Here is a 23,046-nt window from a genome sequence, read left to right as displayed (position 1 = left end):
GGTTGGAAGTGCCGAGTCCTAGCCACTGGAAGCCACCCCAAATGCTATTTAGTAACAGCTGTCGTTTGTTCATTTAGCACATAGTTACTCAGTATCTACTCAGTGTCAGGCACCTGTGCTGCTAGGCACTCACAAGGGATACAGCAGTGAAGGGGGGCGGTGGGGGTGGGTTTCTCACCCTCCGGGAGCTTACAACCTAGTTAGGGAAAGACAATATGTAAATTGCTCAACAGATGGACTATCATGAATGCTGAAAAGGAAACAAATGAAGCTGGACACTGAAGCTGTGACCCAGAGGATGTGACAGGACAGGGGCCATCCAGACGAAGAGCAGGAGAAGGAAAGGGAATGACATGTATAAAGTCCTTGAGGAAGGAAAGCGCTCATCAGTATTTTGGAACTAGCATAAGAGGTGATTTGGCCAGAGCATTTTGGTTGAGGGAGAGAGTGGTATGAGATAGAAGATGGTAGAGAGATGAATGGAAAGAATTCAGGTTTTTATCCCAATAATTTTTTATATGCCTGGCATAAATATTCGTTGAATGAGTTGATTTTCTTATGGGCATTCTATGCGCCAGGTATTGTTTTGAGTGCTTTCTGTGCATTTTTTCAGTTACTCATCAAGAAACAGTAAAATAAATATTTTCTCTATTTTACAAATGTATGACTCAAGGCTAAGAGAGGTTAAGTGCCTTGACCAAGGTCACTCTGCCAACTATTGGTCAAGCCGGGTCTGCTCCTCAGCCTGAACTCCTACCCCATCATATTATCATTTACTCATGCTGCTGCTGCTGCCAACTCGCTTCAGTCGTGTCCAACTCTTAGTGACCCCATGGACTGCAGCCTACCAGGCTCCTGCATCCATGGGATTTTCCAGGCAAGAGTTCTGGAGTAGGGTGCCATTGCCTTCTCCAATCATTTACTCCTAATGAATAGATTATTTGTTGAATTCTTACTACATAGCCAGACAGTATGCTAGGTGGCAGGGATAGAGGTGGTCTCTACCCTCCAGGAGGGTACATAAGTACCCTTAATTACATAAGTACATAATTACATTGTGATTACTGTGAAAGAGAAGTAGGGGGTGGGATGATATAGCCAGGCTTGGGAGGGTAGAGAGTGAGGTGGCACCATCAGTAAAGGCTTCCCCAGAGAAGTGACATTTATGCCAAGTCTTGGAGAATATATAGGAGTTGGCCAAGAGAACGATATTCTAGGCAAAGGGAATGGCTTATGCAAAGTTTTCAGACAGGAAGAGACATGACCAGTCATAGAAATGGAAAAGAAGCTTGTCTGGAAGAAGGGCTGGACAGAAATGTGTAAAGTTTTTGGACTTTATCCTTACAGTCATGAGATCATAAGAACCTAGCACAGTGTTAGCTCATAGGGGACTCTCAGTAATAAACTCTTTACCTTGGAATTTTGAAAAATGTCAGTAAACATTTTCTCCATTTTATAGACTGGCAGGACAATGAGAAGAGCCTTGTTCTTGCTTTTTGTGCTGTGGTTCAGGGCTTCTCCTTGGGCTAGTCACTTAACCTCCAAAAGCCCTCCTTATATATGAAATGAGAATAATGGCAATGGTCATTCCACTTCAGGGAGTGTTAGATGAAAATCAAAATGAGGTCATTATGTGAAAGCTTTTTATAAATTCTAAAGCACTGTATAAATGAAACTTGCTGTAGGATAAACTCTAAAGTGGAATTAGAGTTCCAAAAATCAGTATGGGCTGCTTGCTTGCTGCAAGCTCATATACATGCTGTGTTTGGGATTTGTACTATAGTCGTTGGCTGTTGGACATAAAGAGGTGACTTACGTGACTGAAACCTTGAGGATGTTTGTGGGAAGCTGGGACAAGAGAGAATTGTCTTCCAGTTGGTATTTCCTGTGCCCATGGTTCAGCAAGAGTTGTTTTTGATCTGAAAAAACAAGACACATGAAAGAATATAATCAGGTGAAGCAGATAGAGTAATTAGTTGTCTGTTGCGGCATTGCGGTTATTTGTAATAAGGACAATTGGTGGAGCAGAAAGAGGCTCTCACCTTGTTAAGTGTGACCAGAATGGAAGGTCTCAGCAAGAGTGGGAAGGCAATAAACGGAAAGGAGGTGTAATAGTTTGCTTGAGCAAGCTGAAGACCTAGGGCCTGAAGTAGCCTAGTCTTTGCTGTTGGGATTCAGGCAACAAGACTTCCAGCTCAGTGCATTTTAAGTAACCAGGGAAACAAACTCTGGCCAAACGTTCCACTGCTTCAGGCTGTGTGTAGTCACAGGATAAGCTATCATGTGTCTCCTTCAGGCTTCAATTGTATTTGAAAACTTGGGAAGTAGAGGCATTCTATCATGAAAACATACAGGGATAATGAAAGTTTATGAATTTCGAGATAAATAAGATTATAGAATTCTCCCCTTTCTTCTTCAAACCCATTCCCTGCAGTCTCACATACCCGTTATTCTCTGCCATTACGATTACTATGGTGGAAAAGTTTAAGAGACAGGACTCTGTGTGATACAGATTATATTATTGCCTGCTGTTGATCCTGCTGTCTCTGAGTTAGGGGGTGAACAACTTCTCCATTCCCAGCAGGTATCCTGTATGAGATAAAGAGTTGTTGGTTAAGAGTTGTTTTGTTTCTTGCAGGGATCTCCTTATGTCAGGGACCAGGTTACCCTGACAGCAGGAAGACTGTGTAAGTATCACTGGGGAGCACAGATATGTGGACCCGGGGTATTGACACCAGTTTGACCATCTGCTTTCTTTCCTGTCTTTCAAGCCTAGTAATCAAGCTGGTTATATTGAGTCCCTCGACCTGACCTTGATGTTAATTTATGATATGAGCCTGAGCTTCAGCCCCATGTGAAGTATTGGACCAGGAGTGTGTCAGGACCAGGTGTTCAGATTATAGTGAAAGTGGAGCTGGAATCCTCTTTTTATGGAACTTGATAGAAGGGTGCTCCTAAATATTCTGGTTGGATACAAGTGAAGCTGAAGGACTGGAGGTTATGTTTATTGTGGAGGTTAAGAGCATCCTTTTGGTTGCATAGTTACGCATTTTAGAAACAGTAAAAGCAAGAGACTAGTCATTTAAGTCCTGGGACTTTGACTAGTGTAGAGGGAATGAATGCTACTGTTACATAATGCAAAATTTGGAGAGAGGCCACCCATGTGTGTTTCAGATTAACTTCTGCTTATGAATGTTGCTTAATGCTTCTTTGCTTCCAGATATTTTCAGGGTGGTTGTAAGAGGACGCTCTTTAGTTTCCTGTTGAGCAGCCATCAAGCTATTTTTCTCTATAGGTGGAATCTTCAAAATGAAGGGTCAGCAGATCGCTCCTTCCTCACTGCATTACAGTGTCAATTTGGCATTCATAAGTCTTTGAACTGTGTGTACCTTTTGATCTAGCAATCCCATTTCTAGGAATCTGTACTGAACTCCTGGTGTACCTGTGTTTCTCAGAGTGGTCAAACAGCAATGGGTTGGTTAGGCTATGCTATGTTATATGTTCATTCTATAAGTGGGAAAAAGCAGGTTATAAAATTATTCCTTTTGTATTGTATGGTATAGTCCCATTGTAAATGTTCTTTTTGTTCTTTCTAAGTTTACTATTGTTAACATCTAATACTTTTGAAAATTAAAAATTATTTAGGGAGTGTCAAACTGTGTTTCTCATCTATAGTTTAAATGAAAATTAGAGCGACCACAAATCCTATGCAATAAATAAAACAAATAACTATTTGAAAGTAAATTATTTTAAAAACCCCTAAACTTTGGATGATGAGGATCACAGATTAGGGTATTACTCTAATCTGGTAACTGTTTTTATATTGTATTTTGTCTTTTTTCTGTGAATAAGGTACCTGTTTTACTAAAAATCTTTTATTGTAAAACTATGTTTGGTTTTATGTTTTTATTTAATAGGTTACACATTTACATGGTTGAAAAGTAAAAAGAGTGTGCATGAGAAGATTTTATCCTGTTCTCCTGTGCTACTACATTCCTATTCCCAGATATAGCTGATGTGCCAGGTTCTGGGTGTCCTCAGAGAGCAGTCTCTGCATTGACACATTACCCGTTAGTTCTTGCCCATGAACGTGTATCCATACATGGTTGGAAACTTTTATGCAGAACACTTTGTGTTCTGTATTTTTTTTAATAACACATTTTCCCTTGATTTTACACAGAACTTAAAAATACCAAAGGCAACTTAAATCTCTTTCACTTTTTATTGTAAAGGTGCTAGTTGTAGAATATTCAGACAGTCCTGAAGTCCAAATCACTCTTCCAAAATGTGTGTATGTGACAGATAACCACAGATAGCATATATATCAACGTTTTCCCATCTCCAGTGGTAACCACTGTTCATGGCTTTATGCATACAAAGTCATATCATTCTCCAGGTTACATTATTTCAAGTTAGTGCCATATCAGAGAATACCTTGCTCTTTTGCGGTTCCTCTTGAATGAGTCCAGAGTGGACTGATGTGCTGCTTTCTGGCAGGAGAACAGGAGATTATGAGGTTTTCAGTGGGGTTTGTTTGTTTGTTTTGTTTTGTTTATTTTGCATATAACACCTTGTTTTACTTTCATCTTGCTGTCTTATCTAAATCTATAATCACATAAACAGAAATTCTGTTTTAAAGTGGCAAGTACCCTGAGGGCACACAGTTTTATCTTACATGGATTTAGTTAAGAAAAAACCTAATCAGGAAGCTGAGTCCTTTTGTGATTATGCAAAGGACCAAGACGCTGTCTTTTTCTTCAAAGATGCAAATGTAAGTCTGTTCTGGAAGAGCTGGCATTTCACTGCAGCACATTTCACTCACCCAAGGGCCTCACTGCTTGAGGCACCCAAGTAATCCAGGCTTTACTCTAGACCTGCTGAGTCAGGGTCTCTGGGAATGGGGCCTAGACAGGTATGCTTTGAAAAAGTTCCCCAGGTAACAGTGATGGCCACTCCTAGTCAAGAATCACTGGTTTAAAGGGAAGGTGAAAGAATCTAAAAAAGAGTGGATATTTGTATAACTAACTCACTTTGCTGTACAGCAGAAACTAACACAACATTGTAAATCAACTGTACTCTAATAAAAATTAATTAAAAATAAAGGGAAGGTGATTCTCATGCCTTATCTAGACTAAAATGTGAGTGATTCACCTGTTAAAGGAGTTTACTTTTATGTTTGTTTTGTAGCATTAACAGCAGTAATATCTTCAGCGTTCGCTTCTTTAGAACTACAGCTGTGTGCAGTAAGTACCTTCAGCACCCTGCATTCTTGGGAATGGAATTTTAATGAGAAGAATAGCAATTGACTGAATTTAATGGCAGAAAAAAAAGGAGAAATATGGACTGCGTGATTTCCCCCCCTCCCCTTTTTTCCTAGAGGATGATGTGATTACAGTCAAAACCCCAGCATTTGCAGAATCTGTCACAGAGGGGGATGTCAGGTGGGAGAAAGGTAAGATTTACTGCCTTCTCACTTGTTAAGTTTAAATACTTTTGAAAAGTCCCCTTTACTCCCCTTACCTCCATGATAATCAGTGGAACCTATGGCTCCACTCTTCTTTACATGCAGTGTACTTTCCCCTGGCTTGTAGGAAAGGGGTCCTGTAACACCTGCCAAAGGGGATTTTGTGGCTAGTTTTCTTGTTACCCACTGCTCACCCCTAACAGGTAGCCTTTGACTGTCTTTTCAGCTGTTGGAGACACAGTTGCAGAAGATGAAGTGGTTTGTGAGATTGAAACTGACAAGGTAGGCTTGCCCTATTGGTGCCATCTTTTCATGGTCTCCCCTTGGTGTTTTAACCTAATGAAAGGAACAGGGACTTAGTTGTTGTTTGAAGATAATTGTTAGCTGCCTCAGTAAAATTGTTGGAATAGCTCAGTAAAAAGAAAAAAAAAAGCATTTAACGTTTAATTTTAGATTGTTCTAGGTGTATGTACTATGTACTTTAGTAGCTTTAGTTTTGTAGCTTTTGTGTGTGTATACATGAACTGTTTCCAGTTGTTTTTTATGTATCACTTGGCAACACACTAACTGAATCTTGCTTTAATGTTTCTGAGAAAGGACAGACAAGGTGCATCTTCATAGTAGCATTGATTACTCTTACTCTGAAAGTGTGGCCTTGATGTTTATGCAGGGTCTTGTATATCTGTGTTGCAACTCTTGTGACTCATTTGCGATTCTGTACAATTAATTTTCTAATGCTGAGTAAACATTTGGACTCTTTCTCCGTCTTCCTTTTGAAGACCTCTGTGCAGGTTCCGTCACCAGCAAATGGCGTGATTGAAGCTCTTTTGGTACCTGATGGGGGAAAAGTAGAAGGAGGCACTCCTCTTTTCACACTCAGGAAAACTGGCGGTAAAGAAGTTCTCCTGGTTGTCAAGGTCTCCAGTGTTCCCCCTTGGAATTGGGGCTGAGCATAATATACTAATTCTTGATACATCAAATACCATTTTGCATTCCCTCTGCCTTTAGTGAGGCAGTAAGAGGAGAGAGATATATGTATAGTGTGAACTTTAAATGTCAAGTTTTAGAAGAAAAGGGTATTAAGAAAAGAACCTCACAGTAGTGTTCTTTTTGGTGCTGGACCTTTTCTTAAATAGGAAGGAAGAAGATTCTAGAGAGAGTGTTTTTTTTCCTGTCCCCTTCCCTGACCCTGGCAGCAGAGTCACATGGGGGCTTTAAAAATAACACAAATGTCCAGATTCTGAGGCCAAGGGATTCTAATATATTAAATCTGGGGTTTTCAGATCCTGGTTATCTATCATAGTTTTTGTTATTGTCTTTAACACTCTCCAAGTGATTCTGATACATAGTCAGGGCTGGCAGCCACTGTTCTAAAGTGAGAAGAAGCAGTGTTTCATCATGTCTATTAGGGAGAATTTTGGAGTAGTTTTTTCACATCTGTTCTGTCACAACATTTTTTAGGGAGGGTTGAATTTTTCTTGGGAAGAAATAAGGAAATGAATTTATATTGGATCTTATAGTCAGTGTATTAGAGATTAGGGAAGAAAACTTTTGATTCTTAGTTAAATGCTGTAACTACTAAAGTCTATTTCATGGTTAAGATAGTTAAGCAGAAAGATTGTAGATGGCCTCATTATGTTTGATCAGGTTAAGATCAGAAGCCCAGAATGGAAAGAACATACACTTGTGTACACTTCTACACAAGTAGAAGACTAGGGAATAAGATTGATTCTTCTAGTTGGAGAATTTCATCTTCTGACCATTCCTTAAGAGGGTGTTCTTCTGATTTAAATATAAACCCAGATGGTGATATTCAAATGGGTAAAATAAAAAAATATTTAAAGTTGTGAATTTCATTGCTTGACTACCTCATTGGTTTCTGAGAGTTATTCTAGATAAAATGCTTTGAACTCTTAAGTCTAAATGTGTCCTTGATTATTTAAGTGTTTATTTTTTAATAGTTAAGAGTTTTTCCACATGTGATGTTAAAATAGGAGACATAGGAGACAATCAGTATTACTGTACCTGGAAAGTTGTTACTTTTATGTGTGTGTTTCAACATCTTAAATTGCTGGGGTTTTTTTGCTTTGAAGTCTATTACCATTGACTTAGGTGCTTTGAAAGTACTGGCTGAATTTGATGACTAATAGACATTTATGCAATCAGGAAGGCAGCTGAATTCAGCCAGTTATCTTATGTAGGATGTTTAGGAGTCCTGGGGAAAGAACAGTGCCTTAAGTCACTCTGTGTATCTCATAGCCTTACACGTATAGAAGGTACTCAGGAAGCATTTGTTAACTGATGAGAAAGAGAGCTTTTGCTGCTAAATTCTACTTAGTATCTGCAGTTTGGTTGCTTTCCATTCCACATAGTGCCAATGGCATCTATTTTTCTTGTTTTCCAGCTGCTCCTGCTAAGGCCAAGCCAGCTGCAGCCCCTGCTGCCGCAGCCCCAAAAGCAGAACCCACAGTGTCTGCTGTTCCTCCTCCCCCTGCAGCACCTATACCCACCCAGATGCCACCTGTGCCCTCGCCCTCACAGCCGCTCACTAGCAAACCAGGTAAGCCTCTGCCTCCCATGTGTCTTTCTATGGGAGACCATCTCATCTAATGCCACATTCCCTCAGAGGGCAAAGTCTAAGACTAATTATGGCTCTGGACAGGTTTCATTGGCTGCATTGTAAAAGAAACTTTAGACTTTGTATCAGAAGACCTGAGTTTGCATCTCAGCTTTCTGTGTATAGCTGTGTGACCTTAGACTAGTTATTTAACTTCTCTGACCAGATTGTTTATTTGTGAAGTAGGAGTGATACTGATGTATCTCAGCATACCTTGACACTTAAGTGACAAGTGCAGTGTGAAAGCACGGGCATATACTCGAGTAAATGTTTCTCATTGTCTGATGCAGTGTACCTGCTCTCATTTACAGTGTCTGCTGTAAAACCCACCGCTGCCCCTCCAAGAGCTGAGGCAGGAGCTGGTGTAGGTCTGCGTTCAGAACATCGGGTAAGCCTCTAAGGACCACTTCCAAGAAAGAAGCTGAGGAGCAGTGTTGAGATTAATAAAATATGGGTATGCTCTGCCTGCCTTTGAGTGGCCGGCAGCTGATTCCCTTGGCGTGGCAAGGAAATTCATTTTAGGAAGTGACTTGTTCATTCACGTGACCGTCAAATGAAAAGACTGGAACTGGAGGTCTTCTGAACACTTGACCACTGGTTTTTTCCCTCTCTCGTGCTACCACTGAAGTGCTGTGGGTGAGAAAGGTGCATACAGGGGATGGTAGCCTGGTAACGCGTCTCCTCCCTCCCACACTTCAGAGAGGTGGTTTAGCGAGCTCTATTCCTGTTCTTCCGGGATGCTTAGCTGAGGGCTGCCCAGTGGCAGTCAGGGGCAGACATAAAACCTCAAGGAAGTATGGTCAAGAGTGTGGGTTCCTCTGCCTGAGAATACCTCATAAAAATACGATAGCCTGAAAAATGTGTTGCTTCTGAGTTTCCATTCCACAAGTAGCTATTCTCATGCAAGTCTTTATCACCAGAAATTGCCTTGTCTATAATGACTCTTGGGCTGGCTAGCCCTACACCACGCACTCTTCCTTTCCATAAGTTGGTTTTGGTTTATAAACCAAACCATTTCCTGGGCCTCTATTCTTCATCAGACTTCAGGGCACATCAGAGTGAGTAGTTTTTAATCTGTATTTCCTTGTTTTTGCTCAGAGGAGCAAGCCACCACAGGAAAGAGGAAGCCTGGATCTCTTCCTGTATTTAGATACTACAGTCCTTAATTATCCCCTCCCAGCAAGCCCAGTGCTCCTGCAGACTAAGTGGGAGGGCTAGGCCCAAAGACACCAGGTTGGCAATACTTGTCGCACTCTCCCTTTCAGGAGAAGATGAACAGGATGCGGCAACGCATCGCCCAGCGTCTGAAGGAGGCTCAGAACACCTGCGCGATGCTCACCACTTTCAATGAGATTGACATGAGGTGAGAGCTCTAGTCCTCCTCCTCCCTGTGCTCTTTTTCTTGTAAAATACTTGAACTTGCCCAAAACTAACTTAACAGGAAAGAAGTACTTCTTTGCACTGTTTCTTGACTTACACAGAGTGACCCACTGGTTTCATTCTCTGATTGACTTTCCTAATACTATGCCTGCCTCCTCTGTGACTTAAAAAACTTAGCCTTGTAGATTTATACCTGAATCTTGTGATTTCTGATAAACGAGGCTGGTAATAGTCTTAAACTCTAATGATCACTGTTAACAAGTAGAGAGAGGGGAGTCAGGCCAACAAGGCTCCCATTCAGGATGGAGAATCATTTGACAGCATGCCCAGAGTCAGGGGGCCATATCCTGCTTCCTTCTCACTGTGACTGCTCCTTATGTGTGTTCCTAAGCGACTCAGGATTGAGTGGGTAGAAAGGCACAGGCTTTTCATATCTTTCACCTTTTCCAACTTCGATAATGAAACGGGAAGCAAGTTTTGCTTTTAAAGACAGAAACCTCAGAATATTAACCAAAGGTGCTGATTCAGTAAGCCCATTTCTATAGTAAGATAATTGTTGACTCACTTTTCTTCTGCAAGACTTTGTTTACAGGTATAGGGAAGAGATTGTAGTTAAAGTCAACAGATGGTTTTTGAGTGCTTACTGTGCACAATATATTACACTATATTTTGGTGGGATGCAAAGATGAGTGATAAAGAACGCTTAGCCTGGAGCTACCATCTTGTTGGATAAATGCAAAGTAAAATCTAGAAAAACAAGTATCAGAAAAATACAAAAAGTGTGAGGTGGAGGAGAGAATGAGATTGTTTTTGAGGTGGAGGTAGGAGTCAGAAAAGGGTTCCTGGAGAAAAAGATCTTTAAGGGGCCTTAACGATTCACATTTTGATGTAATGGAGGAAGGTCATTCCAGAAGATGTTAACAGTATGGACCTGGCACAGATAGGAAAGTACAGGACACATCTGAGAAACAATCACTGTGAGGAAGATGTGTAGGAAAGAATGGTAAAGAAAGTTGCATCCATATTTCAGAATGTTTTAAGGGCCAGGTTAAGAGTTCATATCTAATACAGGAAGTAAAGTCATCAAGTCTTTAGGTCATCTCTTTGCTTCTTTTTATCCCAAGTGCTTAGTCTGCTAATCTGCATTTCACTAGGGTAAATGGTTTCCTTTGGAAAGGGTCTGAAAAATGTAGAGAGGGAGATGGTTTAATGACAGCATGCTGTAGCATTGTTCACAGAGCAGGGTTCTGTGGTCCATTTCACTGGATGTCATCCATTCTATTGTGAAGCTTCCCCAAAAGACTAGATGTCATCCAAGCCAAAGATTTCTCTTGTATCCATAGGATGCAGGGAAGGACCTTGACTAATGAGTCACAAAGGCTGCAGCTTATGTTTCAGTGCATTAGGGCCAAATTGTACACAAATTGAATTGGATTTTGAAATTCTACCCAATTCCTTAAGACAAAACATGTAAATATTTGTGGCCTTGAAAGATGCAGTTGGCCCAACAGCTTTGATTGGAAAGTAAGTACAGTAGTTGGATCTCCTTTCAGCAGCTAATCGAGGTGTCACTTACTGATGGCTTGGGGTCCCTCTGCAGTCAGTAATCTGGTTTAGATTGAGTGCCCTTTGGGTCTTGTGCTGATCAGCTAACCCATAAGGGGCCTTTCTGAGACCTCCTCCTCTCCCCTGTTGTCCCAGCCTCTGCCTCCAAGGACAGAACTCTGAAATAGAAACTACTTAATGACCAGACAATAGCATTTGGGCAGTTTTGAGAGCAGAGATGTTTATCGCTTCTCTTTCCGTCTTCTGCAGCTCTTGTGTCTTGGGAACCAGTAATGTCTTTAGGGTGGTAATCCTAGCACTAAATGTAGTTAGACTCAGGAAAACAAACATTTTAAACCCAATCAGTCCCCCTAGGAAAACTTCCGTTGTAAAAAACAAGAGGTCTAAAGAGGGGAGTTAAAGTTATACCATCTTATCTTTCGTGCTAATGTCAGATTAAGCCATTATAGGGAGAAAGAGAAAACTGAGCATTTGGGCCTGAGATAAAGTTAAATTCAATTTCCATCATGCAACTGTCTTCCCATAAATACGGAGATTTCTGCAGCAAAATGATGGGAAAGCCATTTCCCGCTAACTCCAGTACATGTGTTGTATGTTCGTGAAAAACCAGCCCCAAAAGAACAAAGACTGGTCACACTGCAAAGGTTTCCCAGTAGCCTTGCTGCTTATACTTTAAAAAGCTTAGGTCCACACATGTTTCTAATTACCAAGGAAACTATGTCCATTAAATTAATTTTAAGGGCAAGAACTGTGTATTAGCTATGTCTTGGTGTCTTGCATTGACCACCATGTGTGGTGGGTATTAGTGCCCATTTGAAGGAACCAAGCAGATGGAACTGCTCACTCTGGGGAGATCCATGAATATACTGACTTCCTCGTGAGCCTAACACAACACTGGATTGTATCCATCCATAGGTAGTCAAGACTGCTTTTGCTCACATGAAACCTGTGCACCTGTGTGGTTTGGGGTTTTATTTGTTTTCATTTGTTAGGAATGTCACAAGGAAGTCATAATTAGGTTTGGTGGTATTTTGAAAATAAACAAGAAATATTTAATGAAAAAGTTCATCTCTCAGTCATGTCCACCTCTTTGTGACCCCAAGGACTGTAGCTTGCCAATCTCCTCAGTCCATGGACTTCTCCAGGCAAGAATACTGAAGTGGGTTGCCATGCCCTTATCCAGGGGATCTTCTCAACCAAAGGATTGAACTTGGGTATCCTGAATTGCAGGCGGATTCTTTACCATCTGAACCACCAGGGAAGCCTGTTTAATAAAAAGAATGGTGCTTATTTTGTGGACTTTATGCTTTTAAGAAAAAAAACACCTAAACTATTTTCAGAGTAGATAGCTCATGAATTCAGTATAGCTAGAAGTCACTTTCTTGTCCAGGGTGAAGCTGTTGATGTGCTGTATGAACTCATTCATTTTGTCTGTCACATAATCTCTGACTTCTGGAGCATTAAAATGTCCTTACATAGAGTGGATCTGATTCCCTTGGATCTAGGTTTTTAAAGGAATGAAGTAATTGTGTTAACCTCTAGTGGACTATTTCAAAACTTGAACTTAGATGGTCCAGAATAAGGGAAAACTTTACCCAGTTGTATGCCTGGAGTTAGAAACCAGTGTGAAAGTCAGAATTGAGGTGTCTTTTGTGGTCAGTTTGTTTTGTAATGTGTTCTTGCAGTAATATCCAGGAGATGCGGGCTCGGCACAAAGATGCTTTTCTGAAGAAACATAACCTCAAACTAGGCTTCATGTCAGCATTTGTGAAGGCCTCAGCCTTTGCCTTGCAGGAGCAGCCTGTGGTAAATGCAGGTGAGTTTGTGGTGGCCAGAATCAACAGAGGTCCTGGAGGTATGTGTATAAATACAGAAATTGTCCCCCACGCTCAAGACACAAAGACGATGGTCCTCCAACTGAGGCTTCTTATTTCAGATGTGTGAGAACTTGAGTACCTTTCTTAGGGATTTCTGGACTGACCTTCCTGAATGGGCATCAAGAGTGCTTCCTCCCCACCAGCTGGACAGAACAGGTTCCCTTCCCAGTGCAGAGCTTGGCAGCTGCTCTGGCGACAGGCAGTTCTGAGCCAGTCCATTTCTCCAAGTTTCTCATGTCAGTGTGGAAACTTCATGTTGTGGCTGGGGGCCCCCCCCCCCACAATGGGACCTGACTTCTATATTTGGCATAGCTCCAGGGTGACCTTTGATTTCTGGTCAGTGGACTTCATTGGAAGGCCTTGGGCTTGGCCCCTCTTTTGTGGGCTTGATGCTCATTTTCCTTACTTTTTCCTCACCTACATCGTTGAAATGTTGACTTAACAAGCAGTTCTCTTCTCCACTGAGACAATTCTCTGTGTCCTTGGAAGATTAGAGGACATGGGTACTTTTGCAACCCTCAGCATGCAGGGTCCCGAAAGGTCTAGAAATAGAAGTCCTAATCCCTTCCGCCAAGTGGTGCACCCTCAGGTAGGGGAGGGGCTTCGTTTCATCCAAATGTGAAACCTCTGCACTTCTTCCATTCTTAGGCTTCCTGATGACTCTCTCCATCTCTTCTGCCTGCCCATACATGTAGGCGTTTCTTAGAGTTCCCTTGGCCTCTTTCTCACTTTATTTGCTTTTCCGGGATGTCTTATCTACAAAACAACATAGAATTCCTATGGAAAAGATTCTCAAGCCTGTATTTTCTCATGAGCATCAGACCTAAATTCTTAGCTATTGATTTGCTCTCTCAGGCTAGCATATTAAAGACAGACTACACCACTTCCTACTGAGTCTTCTGGAAAGAGGCTTCCCTCGCTCCTTGTTGCGACTGAGCAGCAGAATGGGTGACATCCCCCCACTTCCACTTCCTTTACTAACTTGCCCTTTCTGGGGGGCACTTTTAAACCTGCCATTAGCTGAGGGAGGGCTGGAGTAGAGCTGGTGAACGAGAACTTGGGCACATACTTACCCTGTGTTAGCCCGTGTACCGATCCTTCTCAGGGCTGCCGAGGAGACGGATGCTCCTGTGCTTAGTCAGGACACTTGGGAGAAGTTAGGCTTGGTTGGCGCGGGAGTAAGAGGGGTGCTGGCTGCCACTTGTAATGCGGCGGTTTTTGTGCTGGCTGGTCAGTCCACACCGTACGAAGCCTCTCGGACTTTTACTCTATTAATGCAAATGTTGCCTCGCTAGCCTCGGCCTGGGGAGTTGTATGTAACGTGTGTCTTCTCTCTCATAGTGATTGACGATGCAACCAAAGAGGTGGTGTACAGGGATTATATTGACATCAGCGTTGCGGTGGCCACCCCTCGGGTATGTTGGAGCAAGAAGTGGGGAGCTCTGGTCTTTGACTCTTACCCATTTGAAGAAGCAGACCTCTTGAGAGACTTTTTTCTGTACTTTCGTTTTTCTAGAAGGGAGTTGTTTGAAGAATAAATCTGTTTTTGACCATACCACATTCTTCTATCTTTTGCAAGTCTAAATATTTTAGACTACATTAATCACGTTGAGTAAGATACTCTGGGGCGGGGAGACCTTTGGCTTGAATCAAGAGAGTTGTAACTATAATGGGTACTGTTAATTTACACCTGAAAAGAACTTTTTACTCTCATCAGGGTCTGGTTGTTCCCGTCATCAGGAATGTGGAAACAATGAATTATGCTGATATTGAGCGAACCATCAGTGAACTGGGAGAGAAGGTAAAATGGACGGGTGTATGTGAGCTGCAGGGCAGGTCATGGAAGAGAGCCTGGGAAGGCTGGGCCAGTGAGCGGTGCTCAGGGAGCTAGAGCCTCCCTTTGCTGTGAAAGGAGAACGTGGCCCCTGAGAACGGCAGTCACGTGCGAGAGCTGAAGTACGGCTCTGGTGGAGCTTATGGTGCTCTTGTGAGTGAAGATCTCATCTCATCCAGTTAAACCTGCTTGGAAAAGGAAAGGTCCCGGAGTCCTTTCCTCTGGCCTGTAACTAGTCACAGGCATCTATCTCAGTTAAAGCTAGAACTTGGACCGTTGATCTCAGATGTGAGCCTTCTGGACTTCCTTTAGGTGGAGGGAGCTGAGTTGACCTTACCTTTCAATTATAAAATCTGTTTTTAGGCCCGGAAGAATGAACTTGCCATTGAAGATATGGATGGTGGTACTTTTACCATCAGCAATGGAGGTGTTTTTGGCTCGCTCTTTGGAACACCCATCATCAACCCCCCTCAGTCTGCCATCCTGGGCATGCATGCCATCGTTGATAGGCCAGTGGTCATAGGAGGCAAGGTATGAACCATCACCATTAATGTCCCAGCAGCTACATGATGAGGTGAGGGAAGTCTTAACTAAATGCTCCTTAAAGATTTGCTATAATTTCAGGCATAAGTTGAATCTCTTCATTTCTAATTAATAGCTAAGGCATTGGTTCTCAAATTGTGTGTGGAACAGCAGCACCTGGGAACTTGTTGGAAATGCAAACTCTTGGCCCCTTCCCAGACCTAGTAAAGCAGAGAGTACAGATGGTTCTGAGGCACGTTAAGGTTTGAGCACCATGGAGCTGAGAAAGCTTGCTCCTTCATCTGGGACTAGTCAGCAGGCTTCCTTCTCTAGGGAGTGTGGGGGTGCCATCGAAGGCGTGGTCCTTGCCTCGGGAAGTGGAGGGCAGCAGTGCAGAGCCACTGCCAGCCTGCCCGCTTGTCGTGACGAGGCTCAGAGCTTTCCTGGGAATCAGGGAATGAGGCCAGAGAGTCTTGAGCTGGCCCCGCGAGCTATGCTGGTAGGAAAATGTTTTCTGGGACCCCTGTGTTTAGAACCTTTTGAAGTCCCTAACTCCTTGAACCCCAAAATTGTAGATATCTGCTGAAAATGCTCATATACCCAACCTTGCATAGAGTTTCAGAGAATTTGTGGACCCCAAGTTAAAAAAAATTATTATATCTTTAAAGAAAAAACTGCAGGTAGCCAAAATTGAAGAGGAACTTTTCCTTGTAGATGGCAGACAAGTGAGAGGGCAGAGCCTGGTTTTTATTTAAAGACGGTTGTAAGGAGACTCCTGTTTTCTTGGGTTAAGCTTTTTGTTTTTGAGTATGTGAGTTTTGCACTCAGGGTCTGGCTTGGTCTTTGAACACATTGTATCTAGAACCAGCAAAGCAAAGTAGGAAAGTCTCTGGACCTGGGGACTTCCCTGTGGGCTGTGCTTCGTCATCTCCCCCCTTCATCAGGGCTTTCTCTGCACCACTGCAGACAAACCTGTTGACCTCTCTCCTCTGTAGGTGGAGGTGCGGCCCATGATGTACGTGGCCCTGACGTATGATCACCGGCTGATCGACGGCAGAGAGGCTGTGACTTTCCTCCGCAAAATTAAGGCAGCGGTAGAGGATCCCAGAGTCCTCCTACTGGACCTTTAGGAGGAAGCCTTGTGCCCTACACATCAACCATGCAGGAACTGAAAACCGGTCTTCTCCCTGTCCCCTCACAGGCCCCAGGTTAGCCTGGTGACAGGCACATGCTGTTGGCCTCAAGCAAGGAAACCAGGGCACTATGTAACCAGCAGTCGCAGGTCTCTCTTGGTGTTCTGCCAGGCTCTCTCCCTCTCTGCACCCTCTCCTACGCGCAAATATCTGATTTCCTTAGGCTTGAGGGAGAGAGAGAGCCTTAATGGATGCTCCTTATTATTCCTGCCTTTCCTCCCATTAGCCCTCCACAGAGATGATTTCGCTTTCTTCCTGTCCAGTACACTATAGGGAACCTGCCGGGGACCATGTGATTAAGTTTCTATCTTTTGAACGTCTGTTCTTCAGAGACGCCTAGGAGGGTGCTCTGCCTCCCAGGCTTGGAGCAGCCTCTGTCCTGGCTGTGCATGTCCTCACTCCATTCCACCCGTGTGGAGGTACCACAGGCCACGGGGTGCTGCTTTGCTTAAGTGGCACCTGCATTCTCAGCTGTCATTGTCTAAAAGCTGCCTCTTCTACCTCTTCCAGGAAGCACATGCTGGGGGATCTGGAGGGGCAGAGCTGGGGAGTAGGCAGCGTTGAGGTGGGAGAGGGCAGATTCTGAGGTCATGTGTTATTAACGAGATTGGAGCAGAGCCCAGGCCTGCCCTCACACTCTCCGTCATAACTCCACCACGAAGACCCATTTTGGCCCAAGCACACACAGCTGTGGTGGTGCTGACCTTTCCCAGCTGCTAGGAGCAGTTTATCCCATCTTGTCCTCACTTAGATGCTAGCACCTCTTGGTAGGGAGACAAGAGCGTGTCCCAACCTCGGGCTCACACGGCTCCTGGTAGAGACTGGCATGAAGGTGACTTCCTGTGGACTGGCTCGGATTGTCTTGAGCTTTTAAATTCCGTTGGTATAAACCTGTGGGCTGCAGAGGCGGTTCTGTTCCTTTCTGTGTCAATGCCCTTCGGGAGTGGCGCCTCGGCTCTTCTTCCATAGAACACAGGTCTGGTGCAGGACGGATTGTGGTGGAAACCAGCCCAAGATGCTCGTACACAGTGGGGAAAAGGCCAGTGTCACCTCGGAGGTACTGCCTTGGGTCTGGGCACGACATTGGAATTCTTTGGAGCATGGTTAAATGCACACATCTTGTCAGAGTTACTGGGCTTCATCACATTGTATCCAACTGTATCCAGGCCTGAGGCTGCTGACCCTTGACAACCAGGAGCCATTGACTTAGTGTGGAATGACCATTTGTATCTTGAGCGAAGAAGCAAGGCCTGGGGGTTGCGGGGGGAGGGGTGGGAGCCAGTACTGAGTGCCTGCAGCAGCTACTACGTCTTCACTGTTCAGAACGTAACTAAAATATTTAAAAACTGATTTTAAATGCAAATTAAAGGGCAAATGTTCGCAAACAGTGTTTCTGCTTCTGTACTTCTTTTGAGGTTGTACTGATGAAGAAAAACTTGTTCCCCCCTGCTTGAGGCCCCTTCAAATGCCAGCATTTACATTTTGGTGGGGCCTCGTGTTATTTCTGGGGTGGACTGGGGAGAGGTAGAGCGACCCATAATTTCATATTTTGCAGTTGATGGCCACGTGGGTACCCAGACGCTCAAGGTTGGTCAGAACAGATGAGGGTAGATCACTCCTCGGGGCAGTGGTCTGTGAGGGCCAGCGGATGGGGCTGAGAGCTGATCTGTGCGGCGTACGTGGGACATACATTGGTAGTGTCCAGGCTGAAGCAGCCTGGCTCTTGCCCACGCAGTCCCCACCTGCTGACCTTGCTCACAGTGGTACCATCTTCATATGAAGGTCTGTCACAGGAACAGAGTGGCTCCTAGAGGGCAGAACTAGAGCTGGTAGGGAGAAGAAACTTGGGTTCAGTGAAAGAATTTTAGAATGATCAGGTCTGGGGCATGGAGCTACAAGCCTTCATGTCTTTAGCAAACCTACAAAGGAGGAATATTTAGCCCCGTTTTTATCAAATGGAGACAGACTGTAAGCCCCGCTGGGACCACAGTTCTAAACCCAAGGCCTAGCAGAGTGCCAGATGTGCAGTGCTTATTGCACAAATGAGGCCAGAAGTTCCAGAGGCAACTGGCACTTCGTAGGGTGATTGGAGGTTCTGGCCTGACAGGGAGTGTAGTAGAAGGAACAGACTTGGAATGGACTCCACCAGGCTCTGGCCAGGTCCTCTAATTTACCCCCCTGAGTTCCAGCCTTCTCAGGAGCCACCATGTGTTTAAGGGATCTCTGAGGATGGACCCCCACCCGCAAGCACCATGACCCTCTTTGAAGACTTTCCTGTTTTGTGTCCCACAGAGCCCAGTGTCCCCTACATGCTGGGACTTTTCTGTGGGTTCACAGCTGCTCTGTGGGGTATAGGCTGGCATGCTGTTCACTACCAGCCCTGCTTCCTCCCTCCTAGCAGGTTCCAAACACACTCTTGGTTATCATGGAGCTCCTCTGGGGGAACCCTCCTTTATTCCCATTCTAGCAGGGCCCCTCTCATTGCGTTGATGAGGCAAGGACACCAGAGGTAAGAGCAGGCTTTATTGGAGTGATGGTGGAGGAGGTGGGCAAGCCCCAGGGAGAGCCAGCACCTCCTTGCGTCCTTTGCCTCAGACTCATCCCAAGGACTCCCCACAGCACAGGTCCCCAGCCCTTCACAGCCAGGACTGGAGGGTGGTGTCAGAGATGCCCCCTGGTGGTGATGGAGACAGGCGAGAAAGGGTTGAGGGCAGAGGTCTATGGAAATTTCTGTCTTGGATGCCACACCCCAGTGACAGTCCTGAGAGGAAGAAGAGGGCCCCCAAATCTGGGGAGGGAATTATCTTTGGGGGTAACTACTTATGCTAGCTCTTCAGAGACCAGAAACTTCTTGCTTCTGGCTAGAAGCTTGGGCAATCATTCTGGGTGTTGCATGGTTTCATTTCAAAAGGAAATGAAGTCACAGTGGGCAGTGGATTGAGTGGACCCTCAACACTGAAATGCAAAATGGTAAACAGGACAGAAGTCCAAGAAGGGAATCCTAGTGGAGACAACTTTCCTTCAAGCGGCTTCAGGCTGGCGACGGAATCATGGTCCCCCAGCTCAGACCCACGGGCCTGGGTTTGCTTTGTCTCCACGTGGGTGGGCTAGCTGGGGAAGGGAGCCCTTTATTCTGTTTTCAAAACTTCTGTAAGTGGCAGAGCTGTGCCTTCCCCTCTTTCTCCCCCTCCCTCCTTATCCTTATTTTCCTCCCCTCCTTTCCTTTTGCTCTCAAAGGTCTGTAATTACAAGATAAGCGGCATGGTCAGGAGGGGGTGGGTTGTCCCGTCCCTCCCGCTCCACCACATATCTGCTACAGACTTCTTCCCTGCTTCCCCGCCTCCCCCATCCCCTGGGGAAGTAGCCTTTGGTAGAAGGGGCACACTGGTTGTGTGGCTAAGATGACCAGCTAGGACAGCCCTGGTTTGGAGCCAGGAAGCCAGGGGACTAGTAACCTGAGATGAGTCTCCAGAGCCATCCTGAGTGGGGCACATGTCAGATCACGAGTCAAGATTTCTCGGCTCAGTAGGTGGTGGTCAGTAGCTCAGAGCTAATGCCAAGGAAGGCACCTTTTAACAGGGCAGGTCCCAGTTCAAGGTACAGGGTGTAGACACAGAAGGTGACTTGACTGATGGGCGGAGGATGGACAGGCGGAGACGTTCAAGCTGCCTAACAGGCTGAGATCTCTGCCCCTCAGCACCAACTAGAAAGCATTTCTCCAAGAGGTGGCTGGGGGAGTCCACAAGGCCCTTCCTGGTCAGTGGTGATGAGACTTCTGAGGCCCAAGGGTGGGGTCCTGACCAGGAAAGGCAAGCTGCCTTGCATTCTTTGCCCACGGGCCACTGCTGGGAGGTGGCAGGCAAAGAGACATGAGGAGATCCAGACCAGTCCAGCCACTCCCTTTGCCGATACCACGCCCTCCTATCCCCCCAGTTAGCTCCACTGGATGGAACTGAAAAAGGGGTGGGCCTTGAGCTCGTGGACGCCGCCTCCTCCAGCGCCCAGGCGGCGGGCAGGGTCGAACTGCAGGAGCTGCGGAGAAAAGCCCAGTCAGCCCTGGACAGGCTGGCCAGGCCCCCGGAACCCCGTGTTACCCTGGTGGGGGGGCAGGGGGCGGACATTGGTGTTTGGCCACCGAGGTAGAGAAATTTGTTGGCCCTGTGACCCTCCTGCACCCGTGCCGGACACCTAGCACATGGGGTGGCTTGTTCACACACACGGCTCTGCCCTCCCTTCTGTCCACCCTCAGGCCAAGAAGGCACCACCGGGAGGCCACCTGCACCTCACCTCAGTCAGCAGGGAGGCCGCCGGGCCACTGAGCCACTCGGGCAGCTGCAGCTGGGTGTGGGGCTGGATTCCTGAGGGGTGGCTCTGGGACAGCGCCTGGGAAGACACGGGGAGGCGGCCCCCAGGAGTCTGTACACTCCAATGGCGCCCGAGATTTTATGTCTTCCCCCTGTGTCACACCTCACAGGCACGGCCATGACTCCATCGCCTTCTGCTTTGGATCTGCTGCCTGCCGGGCTGAGGAAGGTGCCTGCACCTGTGATCCCTAGTTTCCGCAACAACCTTCAAAGTAAGCAATTGGCACCCCCATTTTAAGGGCAAGAAGCAGGTCGACGGATTTGTGCTGAGTTCAGGGTTTGAACCCAGGCCCCTGTGGCTCCAAGCTTGCTAGAAGCACCGGTCTTGGGTTGCCATCGGGGCAAGCACTCTATCAGGAATAGCACTGAAACCTGTCTCCTTACAGAAAGCAAATCTCCACGGGCGGCTCGTTTGCCATGGCATGCTCCTGCCAGGGTCAAGGCAGGGCTGTGGTGGGAGAAGGCAGGACCTATCTGTGTTCCAGAAGGGTGCAGCTGTGGGGGAGCAGAGGAGTGTGTCTGGAGGTCAAGAAGACAGGCAAGAAGCCACCTGGAGGAAGGCCAGGAGCCCTGAGCTGGAGAGGTGGGAGGGCCCTGGCTAATAGGAGAGAACCACTCTGGGCGGCTGTTTGCAGCCAGGGCTCTCAGAGGCCCTGGCCTCGGGACCAAAGCAGGAGGGAGCCAGGAGAGACCAGTCAGCTCTGAACTTCCGGTTACACCACATCCACTCAGGACACTTCCTGCTCAAATGGAGCTTGGCTTCTCCCTGCTGCCTAACTTAACCAGCCCCAGGTGGAGCACTGAGCTCATGGGGGAGGACAGAGAGCTGAGCCCACCACCCTGAGCAAGGTGCTTGCGAGGGGAACTTCAAGCTCTGGGTCGACCCAGGCGGGACAGGGAAGCTGCTGGCCTGGGATGATGGAAACCCTCTCTCTGGTCTTCCAGCCAAAGTCTGGGGGCCACAGCTCTGAAGGGTGTGGATGGGGGGATGTGGTGTGAGCAGTGGGGAGAGGAGGCCTGTGGGGGATGATCTGAGGAAAAGGGCTGTGTCACACTCAGCCTCCCTCCAGAGCCAGGCCCAAGCGCCCTCTTCCAGGAAACTTCCTTGAGCACCTCAGCTCAACTCTCCCTCATCTAAGTTGACAGTCTCCCTAGCTATCGCCACTTGCCTGACGAGGGTCGGGGTGCAAAGTGTGGCCAAGGTCTGGGTGGGAATTGCTTCCTCCTCCTCTCACGGTCTCCGAGCTGGGGCAGAGGGGGCCTGTGCCGACAAGACATTAGGCCCAATGGCCAGGTCTTGAGCAATCAGGTAGGCTCAGCCCCCAACACTGACTGTTGGACTAACCCCAGCCCATCCTATGCTCAGTGACACCCGCCAGGCTCCACACCCTGCCCACACAGAGCTCACCGTCCCGGTCAGCAGTTCATACAGGAGAGACCCAAAGCTCCACCAGTCGCAGGCGTCGGTCAGCTCCGAAATCCCACCGACCTCTGCGGGAGCCAGAACAGTCCTCAGTCTCGCTGAGAGGGCAGGTCTCCCCTCAACCCCTTCCCCACCACCCCTACCCCCAGAATGGGCCTGTTGCCTCTCTCATCCTCAGTCCCCCGGCCCACCCCACACACAGACACTCAGGGGCTGCCCCGCCCCTCCCTTCTTGCCTGGGGCACTGTAGAGGTTGTGCGAAGCCTCCCTGCAACACTGGGGCTCCACCTCTGACCACTGGCCAAAATACGTGAGCCGGATGTGGCCTTGTCATGCCGTGTGTGTTCAGGGAGGAGCCAGAGGGGACGAGAACTGCAGTTAGTCATCTTGGAACCTTTGACGTAGGGCAGGGGACCCCAGGAGCCAGTGGGCCGTGCTGGGCAGAGGTTCCCTAGGGGCTCGGCCCCTTGAGGCCCCCGGGACAACCTGGTCGTCAAAGGAGCGGCTGCCCCAGAGCTCAGGGTGGGGAAAGGGTCTGCTTTCCAAGCTTAACCACAGCCGGCCAGCTTGGCCGAGGCCTTCCAGAGAAGGCAGGGGACACGAGTGGCCCAGGGGAACAGTCAGATACCGTCCGCCTCCTCTGGGCTCTGGGGAAATCTTGAGGCTGTGGGGGCCTCCCTCCTGAGGGGGGGGTGGGGTTAGGGCCCACTCATCTGCCCCCAGCACCACCACCCCCGCCTGGGGCTCCTACCGGCCTGGTCCAGGAGCAGATTCCGGGGATTGAGGTCCCGGCACAGCACCCCTTG

The 23,046-nt window shown here is 46.7% G+C and overlaps 2 protein-coding genes across 2 annotated transcripts in view; one reads left to right on the top strand and one right to left on the bottom strand.

Annotated features, from left to right (window-relative positions):
• Positions 1-17,843, top strand: part of DLST (dihydrolipoamide S-succinyltransferase (E2 component of 2-oxo-glutarate complex)) — a 19,841-nt gene extending 1,998 nt beyond the window's left edge. The window contains exons 3-15 of the mRNA XM_010855740.1: positions 2,639-2,687; positions 5,188-5,243; positions 5,378-5,452; positions 5,691-5,746; positions 6,244-6,355; positions 7,869-8,024; positions 8,393-8,469; positions 9,347-9,444; positions 12,713-12,843; positions 14,246-14,319; positions 14,622-14,705; positions 15,102-15,269; positions 16,256-17,843. Coding sequence (XP_010854042.1) covers positions 2,639-2,687; positions 5,188-5,243; positions 5,378-5,452; positions 5,691-5,746; positions 6,244-6,355; positions 7,869-8,024; positions 8,393-8,469; positions 9,347-9,444; positions 12,713-12,843; positions 14,246-14,319; positions 14,622-14,705; positions 15,102-15,269; positions 16,256-16,390 — 1,271 coding nt within the window. The 3' untranslated portion in view covers positions 16,391-17,843. The remainder of the gene's footprint in view (positions 1-2,638; positions 2,688-5,187; positions 5,244-5,377; positions 5,453-5,690; positions 5,747-6,243; positions 6,356-7,868; positions 8,025-8,392; positions 8,470-9,346; positions 9,445-12,712; positions 12,844-14,245; positions 14,320-14,621; positions 14,706-15,101; positions 15,270-16,255) is intronic.
• A 1,113-nt stretch (positions 17,844-18,956) lies between these two features.
• RPS6KL1 (ribosomal protein S6 kinase-like 1) overlaps positions 18,957-23,046 on the bottom strand; it is a 15,900-nt gene continuing 11,810 nt past the window's right edge. The window contains exons 8-12 of the mRNA XM_010855845.1: positions 22,992-23,042; positions 22,477-22,566; positions 22,226-22,308; positions 20,741-20,836; positions 18,957-20,485 (exon numbers count right to left, since the gene is read on the bottom strand). Of these exons, the coding sequence (XP_010854147.1) occupies positions 20,387-20,485; positions 20,741-20,836; positions 22,226-22,308; positions 22,477-22,566; positions 22,992-23,042 (419 nt within the window). The 3' untranslated portion in view covers positions 18,957-20,386. The remainder of the gene's footprint in view (positions 20,486-20,740; positions 20,837-22,225; positions 22,309-22,476; positions 22,567-22,991; positions 23,043-23,046) is intronic.

This window comes from Bison bison, unplaced genomic scaffold (genome assembly GCF_000754665.1).
Source record: "Bison bison bison isolate TAMUID 2011002044 unplaced genomic scaffold, Bison_UMD1.0 scf7180017864368, whole genome shotgun sequence".
Lineage (NCBI taxonomy): Eukaryota > Metazoa > Chordata > Mammalia > Artiodactyla > Bovidae > Bison > Bison bison.
This window is presented reverse-complemented; position numbering and strand designations above follow the sequence as displayed.